At 41.3% G+C, this 25,981-nt stretch overlaps 1 protein-coding gene across 1 annotated transcript; it reads right to left on the bottom strand.

The window, feature by feature from the left end:
- Positions 1-1,637: 1,637 nt before the first annotated feature.
- sh3rf2 (SH3 domain containing ring finger 2) lies at positions 1,638-25,204 on the bottom strand. Its single transcript, XM_030739457.1, has 11 exons — positions 24,997-25,204; positions 24,250-24,667; positions 20,582-20,863; positions 18,247-18,342; positions 16,832-17,215; positions 4,595-4,716; positions 4,264-4,434; positions 3,530-3,804; positions 3,160-3,440; positions 2,348-2,649; positions 1,638-2,232 (listed from the first exon to the last, which is right to left on the bottom strand). Exons 2-11 carry the CDS (start codon positions 24,664-24,666, stop codon positions 2,052-2,054), a joined length of 2,511 nt encoding a protein of 836 aa, XP_030595317.1. The 5' UTR covers position 24,667; positions 24,997-25,204; the 3' UTR covers positions 1,638-2,051.
- Positions 25,205-25,981: the final 777 nt, after the last annotated feature.

Below are 25,981 nucleotides of genomic sequence, written 5' to 3'. Positions count from 1 at the left end.
GTCTTTGCTGGTAGCTAACTAGCAGTCTTTATTTTTGCAACCAAAAACAGAGCGCTAGCTAATATTGGCATTTGTACCTATGGGTCATTGGCCCTCTGGGACTGGTAAAACTCCTCCTGGAGTCTAAAGTAAATGTGAAACAGAAACAGAAACACCTGCCCAAACTCTGCCTGAAGAGCACTGAAATGTAAAGTATAGGTCACAAATGGTATTTTAAAACATGTTGTTCCTGGTCTATACAAACTCAAGTAAATAAAAAAATTATCAGCTCTTTCCTTTTGAGATATATTGTATTAATTCAAAAATATGTTTTGAACGTTACCACAGAAAGGTGAACACAGCTTCTCCATCTCCAAAGTCTGAAATCCAAACCAAGTCTGTTCATATTATGGCTGCTCTCTCTAACTTTGTCAGCTTAGTGAGGGTTCTTGCTGCCAGAATGCAGACAAACACCCACACACAGCACAAAATTTGAACATAGCTACCGTGATGTCACCCCCCGGGCTGTGAAGTGTCATTTTGAAGCCTCACCATTGCCATCTTGTTATCCAGATGTGATATCTGTGATTGTGCTCATTGGCCAACGACCTGGCACTAACAGAATGGACTCAGTGTTTGTTCAGTATGAAATAAAATGAGCAAGTGAGACCATAAGCTCAGCAGCTAGTCTTTACAGTGGTCAAGTCCCAGAGCTGTTTTCACATAGACTTTCCTAGGATTGGAAGCATTGTTGCAACCACAACTATCGCCCCCTTGTGGTCTTTAAAAAGTGCAGCATGCCTGTGACCTGGAACTCAGTCTCAGTACACCACGTTGAAGGACATCCCAATTCCTGAAATGTATCTGGAGGACAGAGACGAGGCTTGCAGTAGGAGTGACAATTGAGGATGCAAAGGCCTATCCTTTACAAAAGTGCTTTTAACTTACAAAAGGGGTGTGGCACACAGCTCATCCTTTTTATTCATATGTTCTTTTAGCTATTTAAGATTATAATTTATTTTTTTTTTGCCCTTCAGTTTCTGTGTGATCAAGAAAAGATATATCTTGTCACACTGTGACACATTTGCTTGGGCTTTAAAGCATTTATGATGTTGCTGTGCAATACTTGATGTTCGAAATGAGGGGAGGATGACTCACTTTGTTAAATGCCTGTTGACTTAAATTCTCTCTCCTTGATGGGAGGAAGCAACTAAGAAGCAAGGAGAGGAATCTGAGGCATGAGAAAGGGCTCTTGCCTCTGCTCTTTCCCCTCTCCCTAAGAGGAGAGCTTTGTTCTGCTGAGATTCCTCAATGTTAAAAGGGTGTTTTTAAAATATCCTCAGGCTTACAGTTTTTGCCCTCAGAGCATCACTGAGTTTCTCTCTTCATTACTTTAAGGTTTTTAACCTCCTGATACAAAATGCCCTGGGATGACTGTTTATTAGGCCACATAAATAAAGTTGAATTGAACTAGTGTGCCACAAGCAGGTTGTAGTTAAAATCCAGGCTTGCAGACAGCTGTAGACTAAGACTGCAAAACAAGATGTACATGTAGCTACTACCAAAATATCTTAGCATGCTTAAACATGCTGCTACTGCTGTTATGCATTGTTGTTGGTTTTAGTTTTAAGTCTGAAAGAAGACACAAAACTATTAAGTTCATGGACGTATACTTTATTACCACATACGTAGGATGTTTCACCTCATAATTTCTCTAAATATATATACAAATATAGTTTGCTTTCTTCGTGGGTATCGACAAAGGCATTCACAAATGCGTGTAACATGGGTATAAAATGAGGAACAGTCATTAAGTGTTTTTTTTTTTTGTGCAAAATCTTGTAATAGTACACGTGCTGGACAAACATGCACGCACGCTGAAGGACGCAACAGAGATCTCCAGAGAATTTGCCCATGTTTTCATGTGCACTCACGACACAAACAAACACCTTCCACCGGATTGTCGTTTGGCAGTATTAACCTTTGGAGCTTTACACCCATCACCAGGTCAATCAAGTCATTTGGCAGTTTTAAAACATGGAATTTACACAACCTACAGAGGGAATACATAGTCAGCTGAGGCGTTCAAGGGACTGAAGAATACTGCTCTGGAATAATCCTGTCTGCCCGCTGCTCTCCTGAGTAACAAGAACCCGACCATCAGGTCGCGGTCTGTGGACGAGGACAAGCTCTCCTTGAAGCAGACTGAGCTCTGAGTCTGTTTGGGCTAAATGTGTTGTGGTCACTCTGTGTCTGGAAAAAAACAACAATGAGAGTCACAGGTTTTTGTTCAGTCTGTCAAATCAGTAATGATTTTTCAAGTCTACCACGTGATTATATGATAATCAATCACATAAATCCGACATACCTGCTCGGGCTGAACTGAGCTGACACAGCTGATAGCGCTGGCTGTGAGGACATTGGTTTCTGTGGAGAGTAAAAATCTGAGATGGCTGTTTCAAGTCCTTTCCTGAGAATAGGACCTTTTCCGTCTTTGAGGATGATCCCTGGTCCATCTCTTCCCAGTGTGAGGGATGGGGCCCACACTTCTAAAGGAGAAGGCCCACGTCGGGCGTTGGATGGAATTGGATTTCCTGATGACCAAGAGTACGTCCGACGTGTTGGAGGAGGGGAGTCTTCATTGGTGACAAACCGCACTGACTTTGCAGGCTATGGAAATAAAACACAGACTGTAAATCACATGAAAAAGACCAGTGAATAATTTAAAGTGGCTCTGTTAAGCAAATTTTAAGCCCATAAATTTATTCTTTGACTCTAGTAGAGTAGCTTTTCATAATTCAGATGAAAATAATCCTTATTTATTTATACTGATCTTTAGTGCAGCCCCTCTGTTCATCCTCTGTCTGAAACCCAACTTTCATCTGATTGGCTGCCCCTCACATACAGAAAGACTGAACAGCAAGGGGGTGGAGTTCTGTGCTCACAGTAAGAACTGTGTGCCTTAAGGCCATGTCCCCTCTCTTTGGCATCACATACATCCAAAAGTAGACAAAACTGTGAAACTGAGCATTTTAGAGACAGCTGAAGCCTCTGGGCCCACAGGGATTACTTGTACATACACTGATCTTGTTACTCAAAACTTTGAGCACATTTAATATGAGCATCCATCATCGCAACAGAATATATATGACAGAAAATATGTCACAAGTATGGCCGTACCTTGTCCATGCTATTCTTGTTTGTGTCAGGTCTGACTAGAATTGATTGAGGGGCAGTGCCAGGCTGTTTGTCATAATGAAAGTTCCTGTCCTTCATGATAGCAGCAGCAGAGGGCGCTGCTGGTTCAGTCATCCAGCCCGGTGGTCTGCCAGAGTTGGATGCAAAGCTGCTGTTCTTCTTTCTCTGCAGAGCAGGTGAGTAGCCGGATGCCTGATGTTGTGCAAAGTGCTGTGAGTTGGGGGGAATGTGTGAACTGGCCATATTGGATGGACGATTTGAGCCTGAAACAAATGTAAAAATTAAAAGATCATCACGTATCTGGCAAAGTGTGTAATTTAAATCAAGCCACAAGAGTGTGGTTAACACTCACCTCTGTGTGGGTGAAAAATACGCCTTACAGTCTCCCAACCTTGTGATCCCCCAGAGAAGGAAGGTTTTCCAGTCCCAGTGGATGACATTGCATGCTGTGCTCCGTTTGGCACAGATGGGACCTGTCCTGTTGGGTATATCATTCCATCACCATTCACCCTATCAAGAGCAAGGACCACAGCAGGGTTCTTGGCAGCTGTGTGTTTCTTTCCAGATAAAGTGCTGTATTGTGAGGACGGATTATGCGCTTTGGTCTCCAGCAGTCTGGCTGAGGTTCTGTAGTTTGGCAACAAAACATATTAGTATGAGATGAATGTCTACTTACCCATGGTTACTGTATAATGTAAAGAGAGCCTGCACATGAAGAAGATATATTTTTTTTAAAAAGCACCCACCCCTGGGGTGCCCTGGTGGCTTAGTGGTGAAGCCGGCGACCACATACGTATGCCGCGCATTGCGGTGCGGGTTCGAGTCTCGGCCTGTCGCCAGTTTGCCCACGTGTCTTCCCCTGTATCTTCCCCCCATTTCCTGTCTGCTAACAAAAAGCCGCTGTGGCCAAAAATGCAAAAAAAAAAAAAAAAAAAAGCACCCACCCATGTCATACAGCTTTATACTTCTGATTCATAAATCTTTAAAAGTCAAAATCACATGTCTTCCTGCCCACACTATGTAACTATCTGAACCCAAATAGCATTTAGCTCCCATTTCCTGCAGTCAGAGATCACACCCTCTCACCTGAGCACAGGCGTAACGTAGTTGCCGGGAAGGATGCCCACTTTGCCTGTTCTTAGCGATAACCCACGCAGCCAGCCTTCTTTGAACTTTCCGTACACTCCCACCATCTCCCCTTTCCTCAGCTCCAGCTCCTCTGATCGACGTGGTTTGTAGGAGTAGAGGACGGCACACCTGAGAAGTCGCAAAGTGGATTCATCCATGTTATATCACAGCTCTTGTCAATTATATCAAGATTATTCAGCCTTGTTTCCTATTCTTTTCACACCTCATAGATGTGATGCTTCATTATCATACCACTAAGACAGTATTAAGTTTAAAAACAGTGACTCACACGCTGATGGAGAGCTGCTGTGTGGAGGAGTTTTTGCCGTCTGCAGAGGCAGAGAGCATCTGGGGGTTCACCAGAGCCATAGAGATGGTGGGAGGAGTCTCGCTGGTCATCTTCTTTTCAATCTATAATGGGATTCATAATTATCATATGGGAGGCAAAGGACAATTCATAGCACAGTGTTTAAGCACAATATAGGAACAAGTGTATGCAGCCAGGTTTGCAACTCTGTGGGAACCCCATTTGTTACGTTTAGGTCAAAAACATGCAGGTGTGGGTGAACTGCGGGGCTGTGAGCAACCCATAGTGGGTTTGCCCATAGAAAACCTATATATGGACCCCTTTGGGGGTCCCACCTCTGTGGGCACAACCACTTGGGACCCGCTTGGAATAAGTGTGAGTTTGCCCTGCCCACACACCCCCACAGTTCACCCACACCGACCTAATGTGGGCCTGCACAAGCATGTTTTCTGGCATACTATTTATAATAAGGAAACCGAATACAAGGAAATGTGAATGAGAAGATGAAATCATAGAACATGTTTTCTCTCAGCCACATATTCCTGATGAAATCTGAGGCTGAGAGAAGGTGACTAATTAAAAACCTCAGGAAAATAGAAGGTAAACCGGATCTTAGTGATATACTGGAGAAGGAGTCAAGAAGTGAAAGATCTTAGACCATGCTCCATTATCTAAGATATGCTAATTGTTTGGTAGATTTGAGTTTTTTTTTTTTCCCCTCCTTCGAGGGCCGGTGGCTCTATAGTGCAGAGGTTTACATGTTTGACTAGCACGCAAAAGATCCCTGATTTGACCTGATTTGGGAATGGCCATAAATCTCTGGGATAGTTTGTGTGAATGTTGAGCAACAATCTGGTCCGCACTCCATACCAACTGATGACAGTAATGTACCATGAGGCATAAGTGGGTCCCTCACTGTGCTGTGAAATGTGGGGCATGTCTGGGGCTGGTGCATGGTACTGTGGATGTGCTGCGGGCCCCTCTCTCTGCTTAGCCACAGTGGGCCCCACTCACTGTGGGCCATGTGTGTTTGCTGGGATGACTCTCTAAACATAATTTAGTTTAATTAACTTAATAGTTTAGTGTAGCATTTTCCTATTAAAAACATGTTTGGACTCATGCAAGAGCCCTCCCCCATCTCAACTGCTGAGAGGGATGACCCAAAAGAAATGCATTTATCTGCAGACACCCCAAACCCTTTCTTCTTATTTTGCTGTGCTCAGTGTGAAGCCCCCACCAATAACGGCACATGTGAGAGCAGGACAGCAGATGGGATGAAGCATGTGCTTTGGTTGCATTCGCACAAAACCATCCAAGGGAGCACCTTCCTGCAGGGCTGTGCAGAGGTGTGGTGCCATTTATTTCTTTGTGCTTTAGAAGGTTACTGCCATGATTCAGTCAGAAAATAACGTTTTTCTATTTCGCTCCTTTGTTCTGCATGATGGCGCTCCCTCTCTCTGTACTTTCTGATAATTTTAAGGAATATTATGTAACTTTTCCACCTCGGACACCAGATTTTTTGGTAGTGTGTAATTGGGATGGGAGGGTATGATCTCTTGGTGCATCAACAAAGACATGTTGACATAGCTCACCACACTTGAGGCCCTGAAGCAGCGGACCAACATTAAAAATCTAAAGAGGTAACAGTGCGAATGGAAGCAGTAAAGGGAGAGCCGGCTGGGCTGCTAACTGAATACAACCAGGTCTGCTCTCCCATCGTTTTTTTCTGGGCCACCTTTCACTAAGTGGAAAATGAAGTAGATCTGCATCACAAAGGCTGAGCGCACAACAGGGGCTGAGAAAGTGTCGAGCTTTCTCCTGATTAAAACCCAAGCTGTTGCTCTCTTTTCAGAGAGCTGACACACGAAACACTAAGTTGCCCATTGCTGTGTATGGTAAAATTGCTGGTTTGTATTTAATGTACTGAAGGAATATACTCATGGTATATGTTTGCGCTTACCATATGTACATTTATTTGCCTGAGAAATTTGTCTTAGACTGGAAGATAAACATAACTGATTAAAAATACAGAAGCTTAAAAGGTTTAGTGTCATCAGGAACTTGGTGTTCTCACTGGGGAACGGTGAGCCACTGATGGAGACCACACAAACGATAAAGGAAAGACTCCGAGGTCATCTCTGAATACCCAGCTGTTGAAGTTCTCTGTTTTCCACATATTGTTTTATATAATGATGTAACCAAGATTGATAAGCTTTGACTATATGAAACTGTGAGCTGAAAAAGAGCATGTCAGTACTTCATGTCATATCCAGTAACACACTAGGAATGGTGTGCGGTTCTGACCCAGATTAATCTGTAAAACTGTGTGACAAATGGCTAATTAAATTTAATAATTGGACTCCTTATTCTGTTGTGTTGTCTCATTCCTGTTGGATAAACAAACACGCAGAAACCTAAAAGGCTTAAGCAGCAGCTGATTAGTTTTTAAAAGTTCTTTAATTGGTGACCCCGACGTGATCGAACAGGAATGTTTTTGATTTTCAGATGTTTTTATTCGTGTTTTTTGAGTTTCTTGGGAATAAGGAGTGAATTTGGCCACCGATAATCGCTGCTTCGATGTTCCGTGCGACACTACCGACTTCCAGATTCTATCAGTGCCCAGGAGATCTCCATCTAAAGGTTAGCAGAGACCTTTTCTAAATATCTGCATATTGAATTGTATCAAATTATAATGGTCACTGGTAGTAAGACGGGAGGAAGGTGTAATTCGAGCCATTTTACACGTGTAAAAGTTTATGAAAAAAAAAAAGAGTTTAAAAGAGTTTAAGTAAAAGAGTTGATAAAATGAGAGCACAAAGAAAAATAGGCAAAACGAACAGCAGGTGACAAGTCCGAGTGGAAAACTGATCAATCCAATGAAAAAACCTATTCAGGGGGTTTTCAGGTTTAATTTGGGTAGATATGGTTGTTGATAAAGGGTATGAAGGTCAAAAATTCTCAGGAGGAAGTTTTTGCTTCTGATCCATATGAGAGATAAGTCAACCATAGTTGGACAAAAGACACCCCCCCAAAAAAAAATCACACAAAAAAAAAAAAAAAAGGAGTCAGGAGTTAATTGATTTTTAAAAAAAATAAATAAAGCCAGTATAATAGACTAGTATCTTGAAAATCCCAAATTCAAGCATTTTTTGCAAAATATTAGAGGTCATTTTTTCCAGAAGATTGATTAAGAAAGAGTTTCTAAAGGAAGCCAAGTTATACTGAAAAGTTTCAAAGTAAAACTAAATCAATTTAAGACATGATGATGTCACTAACAAAAATCCCTCTGTCATTCCAACAGGAGCCTGAACAACATCACTGGGGCTGCAGGAGACTGGACCCTGATCAGTTACCTGAACAGACTAAAAAGCTCTAAAGACTCACATTAAAAAAAGAAAAAAAACGGGCTCCTGGTTCCACATGACGCTCAAGAAGGAGGCCAACCATCTCACAAACAGGTGACCTTAGAGTTCTTGACCGATGATCTTTGTGGTTTCAAGAGTATAATTTGTTTAATGCTTCCTCCAACACTAACTATTGTTTTCTCTTACAAATTCCCATGAGGTCTAAGGAGGACACGCCCTGATTTCAGACGACCAAAGATAACAAGTCTGCAGTGAGCTGCATGTAAGGTCAACGATGGTGTTGTATGAACTCTGACCCTAAAAGTATCTACATTTTGACTAAAGAGTTTGTCAATAACATTTTTTTTTGTTTGTTTTGTGGTGAAACTTCACTACAGGGAGTTTAGATTTAAAAATATAGAACTATACAAGGTGGAAAAATAAAAAAATAGTTAAAGCCATTCTATTTCACTGGCAAACTATTAACAACTGCTGATGTTGTTTTAGGTCAAGGTTATGCATTTTTCCCTTCCATAATTTGGCAATCTGAGGTTTAAAAAGCCATATTTTGTCTGCGATAATTATGCTTTTTTTGCGTACAGACCCATAAAGAATAAATATAATTTTGAGCCCAGTATAATCCTTTGAAATGATTTTGATTGTCAATCTTTCAAAGATGTTTTATTTGCCCAGATTTTCACATGCAATGGAGTCAGATTTGAACAGTAATTTTACAGATATAGAAAAAGTTATCCAAGAGCTGTTTAAAACTAGAGAACTTTAAAATGATTATTTTTATATTTTGAGATTCATCTTATGTTTTGTTTTTTGGTTTCTTGTGTTCTTTTTATTCCACTCTAGCTTACATAAAAAGTGTGTCAAATTTTAATTTAAGGACATTAATTTTGTATTTTGTATTTCCTGATGAGTTTGAGATCAAAATGCAAAAGTTAACTTTACAATTGGATGAAAAATGAGACAGCTGACACTGACCTTGTAGACAGAGAGAAGAAAAAGAACAAAAAAAACCACACACTTGCAATGAAGAAGCAGCTTACACTCACTGACAGACAGACAGAAGTTCATACTAGTTTTCTGCTTAATTTGACAGTTAACTCTAGGTGCATTAAAACAGGTTCACTTTTGATGGACTGAATCCACTTAGTAAATTATTAAATTAGTGGTATATTAAAATTGTAAGCTCATTTTTCTCAGGCTGATAAACAAAATAAAAGATTTATAACTAAAAGCCATTGAATAAATAGATCTTTAGAATATTTGTGGGCACTTTGATGTCCTGTCTTAGTTTGTGTAAATTTAATTATTGACCCACAAGACCTGCAGTTCATGGTATTTTGTTTAACTGACAGGGAAAATTTGGAACTTTCTTTACTGGATTTTTTCCACAGGGACCTGAGATCATACCTGAGACAGTATGCGCCTTTCACAGGAAACTAACCAGGATGACTGCCATATGTGAACAGCTGTTGTCTAAAGATGTGTAGGGATGCATCTCCAGTGATAAGTTGCTGACTACTGTGGTTTGAACATCCATAGATTTGGTGAATATGAGCATGGCACACCATGGAGGCTGAAGGAAGGCTGCATATATAACTATTACCTGTGCACTGATCCAGTGATCATTTCTTTTATGTTTGCAGTAAAATTTTTGGCGACTGGAACTGGATTTGACCCTAAAGGGATGCAATCCACATTTTTTAATGAATTTGAGACAAATTGTTAGATAGTAACTGTTTCATGTTACTGTTTGTCATGTGGGCCAATTTATATGCAGAATTTACTTTGGACTGACTAAATTTAAATGCTAATCCACTTCACTAAACAATATTGACACACAAAAGACTAATGCTTGTTTTCTTTTTGTTTTTTAGGCCATAATGAAGTATAGAAAGTAGGTAAACACATTATAAATATGACATTATTAAACACTGTCTAAAATTTGTTGCTAAATTTACAAATCACAATAGTATAAGATTAGTTTTCACAAAAATCCTCTTCTGGCTCTTAACATCAATGCAGTCCTGGCTGACCACTCCAGGTCAGGCTGGTGAAGTTGACCTCAGAAATGTCTGAGGTCAAAAGGGGGATTGAAAGAATATACTCATGGTATATGTTTGCCCCAGAGGCGATTGCTCTAAGACTGCAAGGGAAGCTCAGCTTCCCCTAAAATGTCAAAAAACAAGTGATCAAACATATACTGTTGTGTGTACATGTCATTGACTAAATATGCGCTACAACGCGCTCAACTTTTGTTCAGAATCAGCTTCTTATCACTGGTAACGACGCGGCTTTCCTCTCACTCATTCCCGCAGCTTCTCAGCGCTTTAAACAGTGTGGACGCTGAGCGTCTACAGAGTTCAATAGCGAAGCAAAGAAAGCAGTGAAACGAGATGAGTCATTGGATAAATGCTGGGCTTTGTCCCGCCCATCGGACGCTCAGCGTCTCTGGGGGTCTATGGGGCAGTGGGCTGGCCTCGGCTGGCCCGGACGCTCAGCTTCTGCATGATGATTGGATGATCTGTCTGAGGCTGAATCCCTTTTTGATTGACAGCGAAATGAGCGAATCAGTGATCTTTTGGTGTAAACATCCGTGGGAGCATTTTTAAATATTCATTCTGTTCTGAGTTGAACCGGAGACTTTCCTCATCCTGTTAGCAGCATTTTCTTTGTTAAAAACAACTAGAGACAAATCAAGCTTCTATTTCTGGTGGGGGTTTTTTGTAGCTGCTTGTGTTTGGAGACTGACTTCTATCACTCTTTCTGACTTCTATCGCAGTTTCTGTCCAGCGGGTGCTGCTGTATAAATAAACCGACACATTTTATGATGTAGGCCGAAATTGAGCTTCCCCTCCTTGAAAGACCAGCATCTGCATCAGCAGCTGATTATTTTTTTTTAATTTCTTTAGCACCAATATGCTGGCATTGTTAATGGACACCAGAACACTGGAAAATAAGTTGACATTTAGCAATATCTGGGGCGATGTTTGAATAAATTTGTGCTAAATGTTGAAAGAGAGTGTGATTAAAAGCTAAATTATTCATGACTTTGGTATGTGCCCACAATTTCACAATTGTGCAATCCTAGAATTCACTGCATTTCAACACTGCAATAAACCACCTGCAACTACAGAGATTGCAACTGCCACTGCTTATCATAATGCTGCATACTCCCACTTTAAGCTCTTTGGTGGTTTGATGAAGGTGGCGGATAGTGCTGTTGATCCAAAATATTTCACAGGTAATCTTTATTCTGCTTTCATCATTCTCATTAAACCCTTTACTGAAACTCTGCGTCTCTTATGGAAGCAGCTACAGTCTTCTTTACATTTCTCCTCATTTCTATGGGTTTTGCTTTTAATTTGTCACCCGTCTGCACAAAACGAATGATTCATTCGATTTTCTTCTGAAATTTTTAGTCATACGTTGAACAGTATATAAATAGATTTCCTTTGCAGTGTATCTTTATAGATCAAAGCTTCTCTACTTAAAGTTGAGGGCAAAGGATATTTAACAGTGTTGAAGTCAGCAGGATGTGAGTCAAACCTGACTTTACTAAGGTATGTTTCCCAACTGATAACAGTTAAGTGGCCTTTCTGAAGTGCGGCCTATGAGCTTTTTTTTTTTTTTTCTTTAATCAAACACATTATGCTTTCTTACTTATAACAAAGAGGCAGAAATAACTTTGCTGAGCCCATTTTCTCTGCTGATGTTTGCTGATATTTACAGCTTCACTACCAAACTCCTGCTATACACTTTAACACTAGCCTTTGGTCCTGGGGTTCCCGCTATATAGTGTGTGCAGCTCTCCAGCACTCTGCACTGCATTTGCACTCTAACTCAACAGCATAAAGACAGATGCAGCTGACAGATGCATCCAGCTCTGTAACTGCAGTCTCAGTTTTCAAAGGCAGCGCTGTGAGGCAGAAATAAAAAAGGAAGAAAGTCAGGTTGCATGTACTGACACAACAGACTTCCATCATATGTGAGAGCCCACAGATGAGCATCACTGTCATGTCTTTTTGTGCACATCTTCTATAGCGTTCACATGGTCTTTACACCAAAAGCAAGAACTTGTTAATATGGGAGGAAGCAGTACACATCTTTTTTTTTAGTCCAATTATTCACTATATTTGGCCAGAAAAAGACACAAAGTGTTGCCAACTTTGTAAAATGCTTTGTGATGCAACAAAGAAAAGAGCAACTTATCTTAATGTCTTAAATTATTTAGTTCTTTTCATGACTCTGTGTCCTGTTTCTATTCTTAGTTTTTTTTTCTTTTTTGTTTCAAAGAGCCGGCTTCTGTTATGCTGCAGTCACACTGTGGCCAGGTGCACTGACCCAGTAGTTGCAGTGGCTAAAGGATATTTACACAGAGAGCCTATCTCTGCTATTAGTCAGGCAGCAAATAAAGTCGTATTTAGTGTAAAAGGTTTTCATGCTCCTGCACTCTGAATCCTGCTACCAAAAATAAACGTATTAACAGAATATTAATGTGCAGCTTCGTGTGTCTTGCTGCCAGCATCCTTTGGCCTCACATAAAGTAAGACAGTTTTGTATGGAGGCCCAAATTAAATAAATTAATAAGCACTCGTGAAATGATGTAATGACTAAATCTAAATATTGCAAAACTACAGTTACGTAATTGTAAAGTAATAAAAAAATTTAAATAGAGCTCAGCAGTGGGGTTACAGAAGTAAAATTCCCATTTATATTCTCCATAGGGATTTTGATTATAAGCCAAGTAAACTTCCTATGAGCAACGACTTTGTGAAACAATGACATGTGCGCTGTAGAGACCACAGTCTGTATGATACTGGCCTTGTTTTAGCAAAAACACATTTTATTTGCAAGGTCGTGGAAAAGAACTACTCTACCCTCAACCTTAAAGTGAAACGGCAACGTCACCTCTGATTGGTGGAGGTCACTGTTACTATGGAAATGTGAAGGCTAGGTCACGGAGTGAGTGTGAAACCAGAGCGGTAATTTCAGTCAGGAACTTGTAGTAAGAGTGCACTTTCAGAGCTCAAATAAAGTAGAAAAACACTGTTAATTATGATTATTATTAACATTATTATTACAAGTACGAGTCCATTTACCACAACAGGATGAGTGCTTCTTTCTCTGTTAAAAGTAATCATGTTACAGTTTTGTACTTTTGGTCACATTCACCATGTAGCTGGATGGGTTGGTTCAAGGTTTAAAATTTGTTATATAAGAATTTTTTGAAACATCAATGGAGAAGCTCTATTGCTCATCATAATAAAATTTGACCTCCTCATGCTTCTTTTCAAAATAAAAGTTTACATCAGCTCAGTTTTTTTCTTGAATATGACCCTTTTTAAAGCTTTTTTTTTTTTTTTTTTTCCCCATTTCACAATTTTCCAGAATTTGAACATTTTGAACTACAGCCTTTATCTGCTAATTAAGACAAATGACTATTTGAAGGAGAAAACAACAGCTATACTTCTAGTCAGGCTGAGGCCGGGTAACACTACACTTATATGATGCTACCCATTAACTGTGTTAAAAAGATGCTAGGCCTGCACAGAATCAAAAGCCACCGAACAGCACATGACATGTCTGACTTCCATCCAGCTTGATCTGGAGTCACTGTGGCATCACGCCGACATCATCAGGAATTACCTCGCGGGATCACTTGCAGCTGCAGTTTTCTGAGGTTGTTCTCCACTCACTGCACCCCCCCCCCCCCCCCCCCCCCCCCCCAACCCCTGGAGCAAGACAGAAAGCACAATGCTTTCCCCTAATCTAAGCACTTGCTGGCTCAGATGTGTGACGTTAAGGTTTCTGTGTAATTTCAATATTAGGATTTTATTTCTTACAGTCGTACTATTCAAGTTGATTTTTTTCTGACAAAATAAAGGTTAATGAGGTCAGAGAAGATAACATGGATATGTTACATTGCATGCTCATTGTTACGGAAAGGTTAAACAGACTTTCCATATAAAACTTTTCATTCAGGCTTCAGTCTATTCCAGGCAGGTGAAAAGAAACAATAACCTTGATTGCAGCCTTTTCTCTCTTTTTTTTTTCCTCACTAGCTTTCATCCACTTCACATGTTCAGGATTTTATTTCACTTTTTAAGGTTATTTCTCCATTCTAACAGATGCTGCCAAACAAAGAGGGGAGTAATGGCCACACAGGCTTAAAGATGTGTGAGCCGTGAATGTGTTTAATGAAAACTGCAATCAGGCGGCACAAATTAGCTGTGCAGAGAGACACATGAGCTGAATTTTAAACAGCAACAGTTAGAGGGTATGGATTATTTATATTATTGACTAATCTGCCTTTTTATTAACCAATTAATCCTTTGGTCTGTAAAAGCTAAGAAAATGTGAAAATGGCTCTTAGTTTTGATCTGTAATCCAAACATTTTCTGGTAATGAAAGCAGAAGAAAAGCTTAATTCATACTTTTATTTAACTCCATCAAAACTATAGTAATTACCTCCTTCTTGCATCAACTTAACAAACCTAGTCTGCTTAAAATGCTAAGTTTTTGACCAGGTCACCTACAATCCCTCATGCGTCACTAATCAAAATCTGAATTCAATTCGGGTTTCCCAAGAACCCCGTTGGAGCTCCACACGGTCTAACACTGAACTAAATCACAGACCTACTGCAGTCCTACACCAGCACGAAGCCTCAAAGGTCTTCTTACCTAAGCTTTTATCTGTCTCCTGTTAAGCTTGAGGTCTGAAGAGAACAGTCTGGCATTTATCTTGTTTTTACTCTTGAGTCTATGTTTCATGTTGGCGAAGCCCTTTTTCACATTCTGCACTTGAAAGCTGCTACATAAATAACTCAGTCTAATTATTTCCACGCTTCTATGCAGTCCGTTTGCAGGCTTCAATCACCACTGATAACAATAAGAATGATGTCAGATAGTTTGGTGAAGTGTGATATGGGAGTGAACTTGTTCCTGTTTTTTTTCTTAATCCTAAATTTTGCTCTTACATAACTGTGCTGATATTCACACTAATATGCATTATTTCATCCACAGTGGGAGGGAAGCTGCAGCTCTCAGTCAAACAGGCGAGCCAGAGGTAAGAGAAGCAACACCAAGAATAGCACAACATGCTGGCTTGGTCACCGGGGAGCTCAGCCTCAGCTTTAGGGACATGGCCCTCCACTCCCTTAAAAAAGAAAAAAAAAAAAAAAGGGGGGGGGGGGGGGGGGGGGGGTTGTGGCTTGTCTGCCATTACAGGCCCACTGATGTGAAAGGGAGTGTTACCTGCTTAGTGAAGAGGAAGGAGTTTGAAGGAAGGGGAGAGAGAGAGGGGTCGGTTATGTAAGCAACTTCACCAGTGACTCATCATCATCAGCATGAGAGCGATAAGCAGACACACTGAGGGACTCTCTGAGCCTCCCACTCGCCACATCTATTTCTCATTTTTCCTCCTCCTTCTTCCCACTTCATGTGTTTTTTGCCTTTTTGCAGCCTGAAAAATGTTTTGTGTTTCTCTCCCTCACTTCACACCATCTCCTCCTTCGCCGCTCTTCCTGCCTTATTGCCCCATTTCCTCCTTTCTTATCACTCTCCTCCACCTCCCTTCCTCTCCTGTTTCTCTCCAACCTGTATGAGGTTGAGCGTTTTTGTGCGCTGACATGTATAATTGCAGGGCAGAGCTGAGAAATTTGAATGGAATTGAAGGAAATCATAATCCTGAAGGGCAGGGAACTTGGCGGCACGTTACTTTATTAAGCCCTTCCAGAGACTTTCATGTCGATGCTGTACTCAGGCCCTATGACTCGGTGCCACACTGCCATTGTTTCTCATGTGAAATAACAGCACTATGTCCAGTTATTTACATAAATTCGTTGATGATTTATAGGAGCTGCATAAATCCCCTTTGGTCATTTCCAGAGTAGGCTTTACTGTAAGTTTCCTCAGAAATGAACTTTTCCCCTTGTCTGCTTAAAGATAATAATAAAAGCGGCACATGGACATTTTTACCAAACCATGACTCATCCTGATATTATAGCACATTCTTTCCAAAGTATGCAGGAGATATCATGTCAGTAATGCAAAAACTATGAACCTGATAGAAACACTAACATTCCCAAAACATAACAATTTTTTTTGTAATCCAGAGGGCCCAGAGAGTTCAGCAAACAATGAAACAACAAAAACCTTCAGTTTCAACACTGTTAATGACTTTTACTGCTGAGGTAATAATTAATTTCGACAGTAAAATTGGCCCGTTTTCTTCTGTGCTCTTGCAGAGTTTTTTTTAAAAAAAAAAGAACTTGATGTGTCACTTCAACAATTCTATCAAATGCTTGAGTCAAAAGAGATTTCCTCTTTTCTCTCCTGACGTGCTGTTTTCCCTGAGAGAATACAAACTTGCACAACCTCATGAACCATATGTCCCTGAGATGAAGGGAGAAAAAGGACACACACACACCCTGTGGAACTATAATTCATCCCTGAAGGGAAATCCTGGCTTATGTCCCAGGACTCATGATTAAAGACCTTTCAAAGTTACGGTCCACTCACCTCCAGTCCTCACTTCTTTTGTTTCTACTCTTTTCCACATGTGTGTTGTCTTAATAAGAGCCACTTAATCATAAGGGCGATCTCGCTTTCTCGCTCATTCCTTCAGCTGATTGTCATGGTTTCCTCCCTTTACCGGGGGGGGGGCAACTCAATCCCTCAGTGACTCAAATAAACACCTCTATTATCTCACAGAAAACCGCTGCACCCTTTGCCAACCACATGTTTTCTATTAGAGCAAATCACTGCAAGCAACACAAAGCCAAACCCAGTTTGACACAAAGATTACAAAAGAGCTGGAAAAATAAAAATAGCATGCATAAAGAGGCATGTGACTCACTTTTAACAGGTGTCTCTGCGAGTCAGAGTGGTGTCTTCGCTGAGAGTTCACTCTGGAAGAATGAGTGTGGCCCTGGGTGGCAGAGGGCACAAAGAGGTGCTGTGTCTGACCCTGACGGTTGAAGCTGTTGAAGGTGTTGACGTTGTCTCTCGTCTGATAAAAGTTGCTTCCTCTGGCTGCTGGCTGTTTCCGCTGGTTGGAGAGGGGCAATGCATTGATGATGGGTGTCTTAGCTGGGGCTTGAGGGACTCCGTAATGGGCAGTCCTATTGGATGCGTCAGTGGCCTTGTCTTTGCCCCCGCTCACAGTCTGATGGTGAAATTCTGCTGAATCACCCCCCCTCCGACTCTTTCCCTTCAGCAGTTTGGCAGCCACAGGGTTTGGCTGGAATAGGATGAATGCATAAAAAGAAACCACAGTAAAAAGCGGGATGAATTGTAAGACAGAGCAAAATCCTCAGTCAAAAAAAGATTCCTCTCCAACTCCTACCTGCGCCTGCCAACCTCTGCTCCTGCTGATCAGTGAAACATTTGTCTAAATACACCCACTTATCACAACTAGACTCACCCCTACAACTTGTTGGACAGGCAGGCAGAGAGCATGATAAGTACCAGCCAATAAGCTAGGAAAGGTTGACTTGTGCTGAGAAAGGAGCTGCGCAGACAGACAGACAGGCGGGCAGGCATTGGCAGGGTTAATGCTTTCACTCCCCACAGTGATGTGCTGTTATGCCACCCAAGCAGAGAAAGCATTACTGTGTCTTCACGCCTGGCTGCACGACACGGGAAGAGGCTGGCTCAAAAAGGAGAGGAGAGCAGGAAAGTGGAAGAAGAATGATAAAGAGCCTCGGTAAAGCAGGGCTTTAGGAGAAGACACGAGTGAGAAGGAGATAAAATTAGCAAAGAGAGGACTAATAAAAAGAGGCGATATATTAGGGAGGAAATCACAGCAAAGCAGATGACAAGTTAGGAAAGTAAACAGGAAATGAATGAGACATTGACCCCTGCGAGTGAATGAACAAACACAGTTTCTCACAGCATGGGTGAAGTTAATTCTTGGAGGCAGAAAGTGCAGAGGAAAACAAATGACAGTCAGCCAGCTAAGCAAGCCGTGCAAACCTGAGTAAGCCACACAGTCACACACTAATAAGCAGCTGCAGACACAGCAGGGCTTCACAGATTGGCTTTCTGCCTCAGCACTTTGCAGCACAGGAGTGACATTTACTGATGAATCAAAGATTTGAATGAAAAGCAAGTTAGCGTCCTGGCAGTGACCTGGAATTAATGACATCCAACGACGACATCTACAGTTCAACTGATTACACTAACGGAGAAAAGTGCCAAACGGCAGGTGTCGAACTCGATCACGCTGAAAAGGTCACAACCCACATTCAGGGAAGAAAAGGAAGGACTCACCTTTGTAAACTGCTCAGGACAGAATCCGACTTTCTCCCCAAGCTTGGCTTCAATCCAGTTTTCATCCACCCGCCTGATGACAGTGAGGACGTCGCCCTATAAAACAGAAAATAAATAACAGATACACATAAAACAGATGGAACAAACACAGTGCGCTTGCCCTGGAGACTGAGCACTCAGCCTGGAAACTCTGAGCCCTGTGTTTCTCCAGTAACATGTGACATCAGCTCCTTTTGTGTCTGCAGGCCCAGTCCTTTTCTGTGGACAGCCTTTAAAAAAACCCAAAAAACACACTTGACCACCTGCTTTAAGAAAAAAAAGGCATGCTGGAGGGTACTTTAATGGAGAGCACAAAAGTACTGAGGCTCTTATATAACTGCCTCAGAAACCCTTCAGGGTAAGTAACAAACCACTGCAACAGAGGTCTGAGCCTTCGTTTCCACAAGTCTCAATTCTCAGTCTCTGAAAACAGTGAAAAGGACAAAAGCAGCGACCATTATGTAGCAGTATTGCTGAGGACTTCCTGTGCAGTATATATTCATGGACTACTACAAATTCAGGGCTAATATGAGAGAAAGCAGGATTATATTCAAGGGGTTAAGTGTGCATTCAAGCCTGCTGTTTCCCCAGTGTGGCAGCAGGGACACAAATACACTAATTTAGCTCTTCTGACATCATAACAGACACTGGACCGACAGCTCTGTCTGTTCTGCTTTTCTGAAATCCATATATTGTTCAGTGAAAAAAAAAACATTTAAAAGGGACCACAGTCCAAAGCAACTAGTTGAACCAGCAGCTAAAAAGCAAGAATTTACTATGAAATTATCCAAAGAAGTTTCTGAGACTGCAACATTGAGTTGATTGATCGGCAAAAAGCGCATCAGCAATTCTGACGTCTGAAAATATAGTAAATCAATTTTACACACACGCTTATGAAGGTGAAATGCTGGGTTTTGCTATTGATTTAAGCTATTTTATTCATTTTTTTTAAAAAAGTATTCGTTTTCGAAGAGTTGCTCCACCTATGCCAACACTGTCAAACCCATGGGCCATGCTGCCAGAGCCAGCCTGCCAAAAGGTCCAATTAAGCCCACCGCAAGACCTCACAAAATGTTTAAAATTACTGAGAAGACATTAATAATCCAGCTTTCCAATAAAATCCACTGTTGTTATGATACCAGCATTACTACAGAGGACAGGAAAACTATGCAGCTACATGAAAATTTATATTTTTCCATGCAGCCCTGTAAAAAACTAAGTAGAGTACAGGCCGTGATTTATGCAGCTTTGTAGAACCAGCTTTAACAGCAATAATGATCACAATAACAAAGTAATAGGAATCAGTCTCTCATCGGTGTTGGCCCACTCTTCTTTATAGCGTTACTTCAGTTCAGTTGAGGTTTGCAGGCATTCATTTTCACACAGCTCTCTTAAGGTTACACTATTGCATTTCAACCAGGTTGAGGTCTGGGGTTTGACTGGGCCATTGCAACACCTTGATTCTGTTACAGCTGTTCTGTTGCTGATTTGCTGCTGTGGTTAGGATCACTGTCCCAGTTTCAGCCAAGCTTTAGCTGTTGGACAGATGGCCCTACATTAGCCCTCCACTGTCACGCTTGGCAGCTGGTATGAGGTGTTCGTGCTGATATGCTGTGTTTGGTTTTCAAACACGGTGCTGTGCCTTATGGCCAAACATCTCCACAGTGGTCTCATGTGTCCAAAGGACATTGTTCCAGAGGATTTGTGGTTTGTTCAGATGCAACTTTGCAAACCTGAACTATGTCACCATGTTCTTCTGGCAAACCTACCAAACAAGCCGTATTTGTTCAGTCTTTTTCTAACTGAACCATCAAGAACTTTAACATGTAATGTGCTAATCGAGGCCTGTAGCGTCTGAGATGAAGCTCTTTTGCAGCTTCTCTGAGCACTGCACAGTTTACCTTTAGGTGAATTTGCTGCAACGTCCACTCCTCGGACGTTTGTGGCATTGTGTTAATGTACAACTGGATACACAAGACAAATAAACTGCCAAAGCCTATGCTTTAATAGAGGTGCTCACATCTACTAATGATCAATTATCTTTGTAGACCTACAGTGATCTGTAAACTGTAATGCATGTGTCATAACAACAGACCGGCTGAAGCTGAGGCTTATAGCTGAGATTGCACATATTTTTTGTAGACAAATCTACTATACTTTTTTTAGTTTTTACAGTGGAGAGGCAGTTAAGTAAACCCCAATGGCATTTAAAAGGTTTGAAATTGTGCAGACACAATGACCCAATGAACACTACCTTCCCCTGTTATGTTCTAACTCAGTACTTTGAGTGGCATACCTCGAGGAAGCTGAGAAAATATTTACTGTCTTCCAGATTCATTTCTTCTGGGTTAAAGTCACACAGTGCTCTGCAGAGAGCTGGTGCTTGGAGCTGCTGGAGGGGCTGCAGCTGAGGTGTCTGGCTGACGGCCTGCAGCGCACTGACAGACGCACTGCTACTGTCGCCGTCGTGCCAGTCGTCATCCGCTTGGTGTTTTGGTGTGATAGCGTTACCAGCCGAGAGGACTGGCTCTCCTGACAGATCACCTCTGTAGCTATACATTGATGCCTTGTGAGAAGCCTGAAGTGCAGAAGAAAGTCAAATATCAGCTGTTGTTTAATTAAACTCTGGTAAATTTATATAACATAATATGTTTTTTTACAGATTTCAGGGTTTTAAGCCTCTGCATTCTGTATTTTCATTTAAAGATGATTATCCAGGGATCCGGTACTTTTTGGTGGTGAACATAACACAAAAACATCTGTAAAAATCCCCAAGCCTGACACATTTTAAGAATAGGTGACAACCAGTTTCTTTTATCTGCTTCACCAACACTCTGGGGTTTAGTTTTCACTGCATCTTTTCATAGGAGTTAGATTGCGGGATGACAAAACATTTCTTAAAAGATTTTGTGCTGAACCAGCACTAATGCGCCATCACAGATAGGCAGATAAGTTTGATGACACTGGCTTTTTTTTTTCTTTTTTCTTTGAAGATTATATCAACAAGTTTAGACTCAAGTTTGGACTTTTTGAAAGTAGCACAGATGCAGAAAGACCGTCATACTGAAAGTAACAATATCACAAGTGTCAGCGTATGTAGCAGTAAATAATGCTACACCCCGAGTTTTACTGATTATTACCAGTGGAATATATTATATTGTAATTTGAATAGATGGTTTCGGGATTTTGTATCAGTCTATAAATAAAGTGCCTAATTCACTGTTTGCATCCACTTTAGGCCCAGTCATCTTAGGCTCAGCTTTCAGTTAATCAGACTAACCCATATTGTTGTCATGGTCCTGGGTCGGTGGCCCAGTGTTATGTTCCTTTTGTATAGCTCTGTTTTGGGTTTTGATTGCGGGGGTTTAGTTATGTTTTGCCTTCTAGTTCCTTATGTTTTCCTGGTGTCAAGTCTGCATCTTTGTTCCCCCTTCTGTCTTCCTGTTTTATTTTGATAGTCGTCTGGTCCCTGTCTGTGTTCAGTTTTGCTTCCCCTTGTCTCGTCAGCGTTATTGTGTCACCTGTGTTCCCAGCTGTTCCCACTCCCCTCATTCTCCTCCTGTGTATTTAAGTCCTGTGTTTTCCTGTGTTTTTGTCTTTGACTAATGTTTCCCTCGCTGTGTGCTTTCTGTTTGATTACCCCGTTTTTCTGGAGATTCGAGTTGAGTTTTATTTTCGTTCTGCATTCTGTGCCTCTGGTCCTGTCCAGCCCTGCCTCGTGTTTGCTCTGCCAGCCAATAAAGCCGTGTTTGACATTTTACCTCTGTCTGGCATATCCTGCATTGGGGTCCTCCTTCCTGCCCGCCACACAGCGTTTCATGACAATTGTATCCACGGCAGCACGTGGAAGCAGCCAAAAATGATCGGTTTACTCGGTTTAATAAAGTGGGCTCAACTTTCTGAACTGTGGCTGAACTTAAACCAGGTTTCAAGTAGGCTTTTGAACTCTCAGAATGACTTGTTTACAGAGCGTGTATGAGAACGCAGGTCTCACCGTTTATTACTGACTGTATGGTACCTTTATGATCTTCATGTTAGTGGAGGCTTAAATTAGATGACAGTGTCAAATGTGGTGCACAGACATATATAACGCTACCAATTTTTTTTAAATACATCAAAATATTCCTCTGTTACGTCACTGGGGTCTGAGCAGTAAAGCAGTCTTTACATTTTCCTCTTCATCATCTTCTTTTGCTTATGGCCATCATTCAATCTGTATGCTAAAATTTTTTTGACATTTTGCACACAAACAGGACAGCTACCCGATTCTTTTCTGGTGGCACCTCAAGCACTGTATCACCACCGGTGAGTCAAAGCTGGAGGTACAAATGGATCCATAAGTAGTGGGAAAATGACACAATTTTTCTCATCTTGCCTCTGTACACCACCACAGAGGATTTTAAATCAAACAATCAATACATGACTGAAGTGCAGACTTCCAGCTTTAATTTAAGGGGTTTTACAAAAGCATTGCATTAACTGTTTAGGAATTACATCCATTTTTATACACAATCCCCCACTTTCAGAGGCTCATTTGAATTGGACAATTGACTGATAAATCATTTCATGACCAGGTGAGACCTGTTTCTTTATTACTTCATGGCAAACTCTGGAGTCAATATTAAAAAAAACTCAATATTAAATCCAAAGAGATGTTGAAGCAAGTGAAAGAGGCCATCATTAGGTTGCCCCCCCCCCCCCCCCCCCCCCCACACACACACACACAAACAATATAACATTATTAGAGAGGCAGCAAAAACTATTTCTCTGTAGTCTCATTATCTGATGCACACCACATTATCTCTCAAACATGGTGGAGTCAGTATTATGGCATGGGCATGAATGGCTGTCAGTGAAACTGGGTCAGTGGTGTTTATTGATGCTGTGACTGCTGATAGAAGGAGCAGGATGAATTACAAAGTGCACAGGGCCATACTCTCTGCTCAGATTCAGCCAAATGCTGCAAAACTGATCACACTTCACAGTGCAAATGGATAATGAGCCAAAGCAAACTGCAAAACCAACCCAAGAGTTTCTCAAGGCTGAAAAATGGCATATTCTTCTACAGCCAAGTCAGTCACCTGATCTCAACCCAATAGAGCAGCTTTTCAGTTACCGAACTGAACTCAGAAAGACCCACAAACTGCAGTAAAGGCCTACCAGAGCACCTCAAGGGAGGAAAAACAGCATTTGGTGATGTCCATGGGATTTAAGACTTCAGGCAGTCACTGACTGCAAATGATTTTCATCCAAGTATAAAAAAACAATCCTTATATATAAAATTATGTTAGTTTGCTGTTGAGCCTCTGAAAATGGGGGACTGTGTACAAAAATGGCTGTAATTCCTAAACAGTTACAACAATACCTTTGCAAAAACCCCTTGGATCAGACCTTACAGCCATGCTTTAAATGTATCTTTGATATTTCTATTTTAACCTATAAACACCTGTATAGTAGGTATTCAAAGTTGTCATCTGGCATGATTCTCCCCTCCTGTTCCTCTCAACATATATCATTGATTATTGGTATAAAATGCTACTAATTTTCTATCGCTTGATAATTCTACTATTATTTTCTAATATAAGCTTTGTCAAATAAAAGTAAAAAACTGTATCCTTACACATTTTTATCTACATCCAGGAGTGATAGGTCATCATATTAAAATCCCCCAAAGTTTATAATACATGACGTAAGGAGAAAGACTAGCAGTCATTCAAAGCCTGAGAAAAAAGTTAGTTAAAAAAAAGGTGTATATTTGTGTTGTAAACTAAGTGGACAAACACTATTTTATTGGTGTGTCAAAACTCTTAGGTTGTATAGTGTAGTGTAGCTGCAAAATTTTTAACAATAATTATACTTCTCAGTGCATTTATAGTTTTCTGTCCTCTACAGTGGAGTTAGATTTATTTTAGGCCACACTGCTTCTCCCAAAAATGCAGATGACTGTGCTGGGGCCTCACTCACCTCATCGAGCCCTTGGCCCAACCCTCTGTTTTGACTCTCCTGTTGCTGCTTATCTTCAAAGCCTGTGGAGCTGCCCCTAGACACGGGCACTGCATATTTCTGCGTGTATCTGCTACTTGAACCCTGCAGCCCCTCCAGGAGCCGCACCAGCAGGAGGTTTGTAGGAAGCGCCTCTGCCGTCCTGGCTGGAACAGGAGCGCTGCACTCTGGGCAGAACAGCTGGGAGTGGGCAGCCTCATGCCTCTGCAGGCAGGGCATACAGAAAGTGTGCTGGCAGGGTAGGACCTTGGCTGATACATCCAGCTGCTCCAGACACAGAGGACATTCCAGCAAGGCCATTAGAGCCAGCTCCTCCATTTTAAAACCGTTCTTTGAGATTAGGGCGTCTGGTAAATCGGAAACATTGTAATCCACCATACTGAGAGAGGGAGAAAGGAATGAGAGGCTAATTTAGTGGATTAAGTTACTGCCAGACATTATATAGTGAAAGAGTTACAACATGAGTGTCCAAAGTCCTCACACATGACAGCCAATAGGTCTCCATGTCCCACTACACAACTTAAGGTGGAATTACCACAACAACACTTTACAGTGAACCCTACACGCAGCTGCTCGCCTGTGGCGCTTCATACAGGTGGCATGTCGGTTCACCTGGCTCCACAGGTAAGACAGAAGCAGGAAACCTAACACAAAGTGTCCCCGCGTTTGTCTAATAAACAAAGAGTTTTAAAAACACTTAGTACTTACACGTTTGTTTGCTGGTCGTCAGAGTGAAAATCCTTAAACTTCGGCTATTTGGAAATGCGTAACTTCGCCGCTGTCGCCAAGACGCAGTGCGCCGAGTGCGGGACAGAAAAAGTGCATCTGCTTCACCTTCATAACCCGTGCCAAATATTATGACGACATAAAACCCACCTGAAAGAATTCAGCTCCAAACACAGTCCCAGAAAGGTCTCAGCCGCCATCCATCAGGAACTGTATCGGGTTTCATGTCATGACTGAGTTTAACCCTTTACAGCTGATCAGCTCTGTTACACCAGTTAGGCTAACAACAGGAAATATTTCAACGTAATGTCATACAAATGGGTAAAATGGTTATTTAAAGTTAAATCTTAAATGGTTTTGCTGTTCCACATATATATATATCCGTTTTTGAACTTTGGATATGCTGTGTATAGCTTCAAACAAATAATTAAAATCACTCAAATTAAATGTGGCAATGACTGAAAACGTTAATTCATTTTTAAAAATTGTTAGTTGTCGGAGTATCTCCGTCTTTATTGATCAAAACGTATAGGAAACATGGAAATATGGGCATTATTTACAGCACAGTCGTGTGACTTTGGCTCCCTCTGCTGGTGCATTCACTGACCTGGATCTGCAGCTGTTCATCAAACGGCAGAGCAGTCCACATCAATTTGCGCTGAGTAAAAGAAATATCAAACATACCAGCACTTCCTTCTCATCCACCATTTAGCCAAAAGTCTTATAAAGCAGTTAGACTTATGGTGGTGGTGGTGGCGCACATGTCACATTACTTTTAATTGTTGTTTGGATTACACTGGCGCAGTCCAACCCCCCCCCCCCCCCCCCCCCCCCCCCCAAATTCCCTTTCTTGCATCAAAGTGTTAAATAATTCACCCGTGTGGGCTATGTACTGAAAGTTCAGGACATCAGTTTGAATTTTTTAAACAAACATGAATCTTTCATCCCTTGCCTCACGTCAGCAGAA

This window comes from Archocentrus centrarchus, chromosome 10 (assembly GCF_007364275.1).
Source record: "Archocentrus centrarchus isolate MPI-CPG fArcCen1 chromosome 10, fArcCen1, whole genome shotgun sequence".
Taxonomy (NCBI): domain Eukaryota; kingdom Metazoa; phylum Chordata; class Actinopteri; order Cichliformes; family Cichlidae; genus Archocentrus; species Archocentrus centrarchus.
Note: the sequence above shows the minus strand (reverse complement) of the source record. Positions and strands in the feature narration are given on the sequence as shown.

What these genes read in the sequence shown, in the direction of transcription:
- sh3rf2 (XM_030739457.1), bottom strand. Translation starts at nt 24,666, where the DNA reads ATGGTGGATTACAATGTTTCCGATTTACCAGACGCCCTAATCTCAAAG. An exon ending in ATTTTCTCAGCTTCCTCGAG is followed by an intron (nt 18,343 to 20,581) that starts GTATGCCACTCA and finishes TCTGTTTTATAG; the next exon opens with GGCGACGTCCTCACTGTCAT. An exon ending in ACAAGAATAGCATGGACAAG is followed by an intron (nt 2,650 to 3,159) that starts GTACGGCCATAC and finishes TTATTTCCATAG; the next exon opens with CCTGCAAAGTCAGTGCGGTT.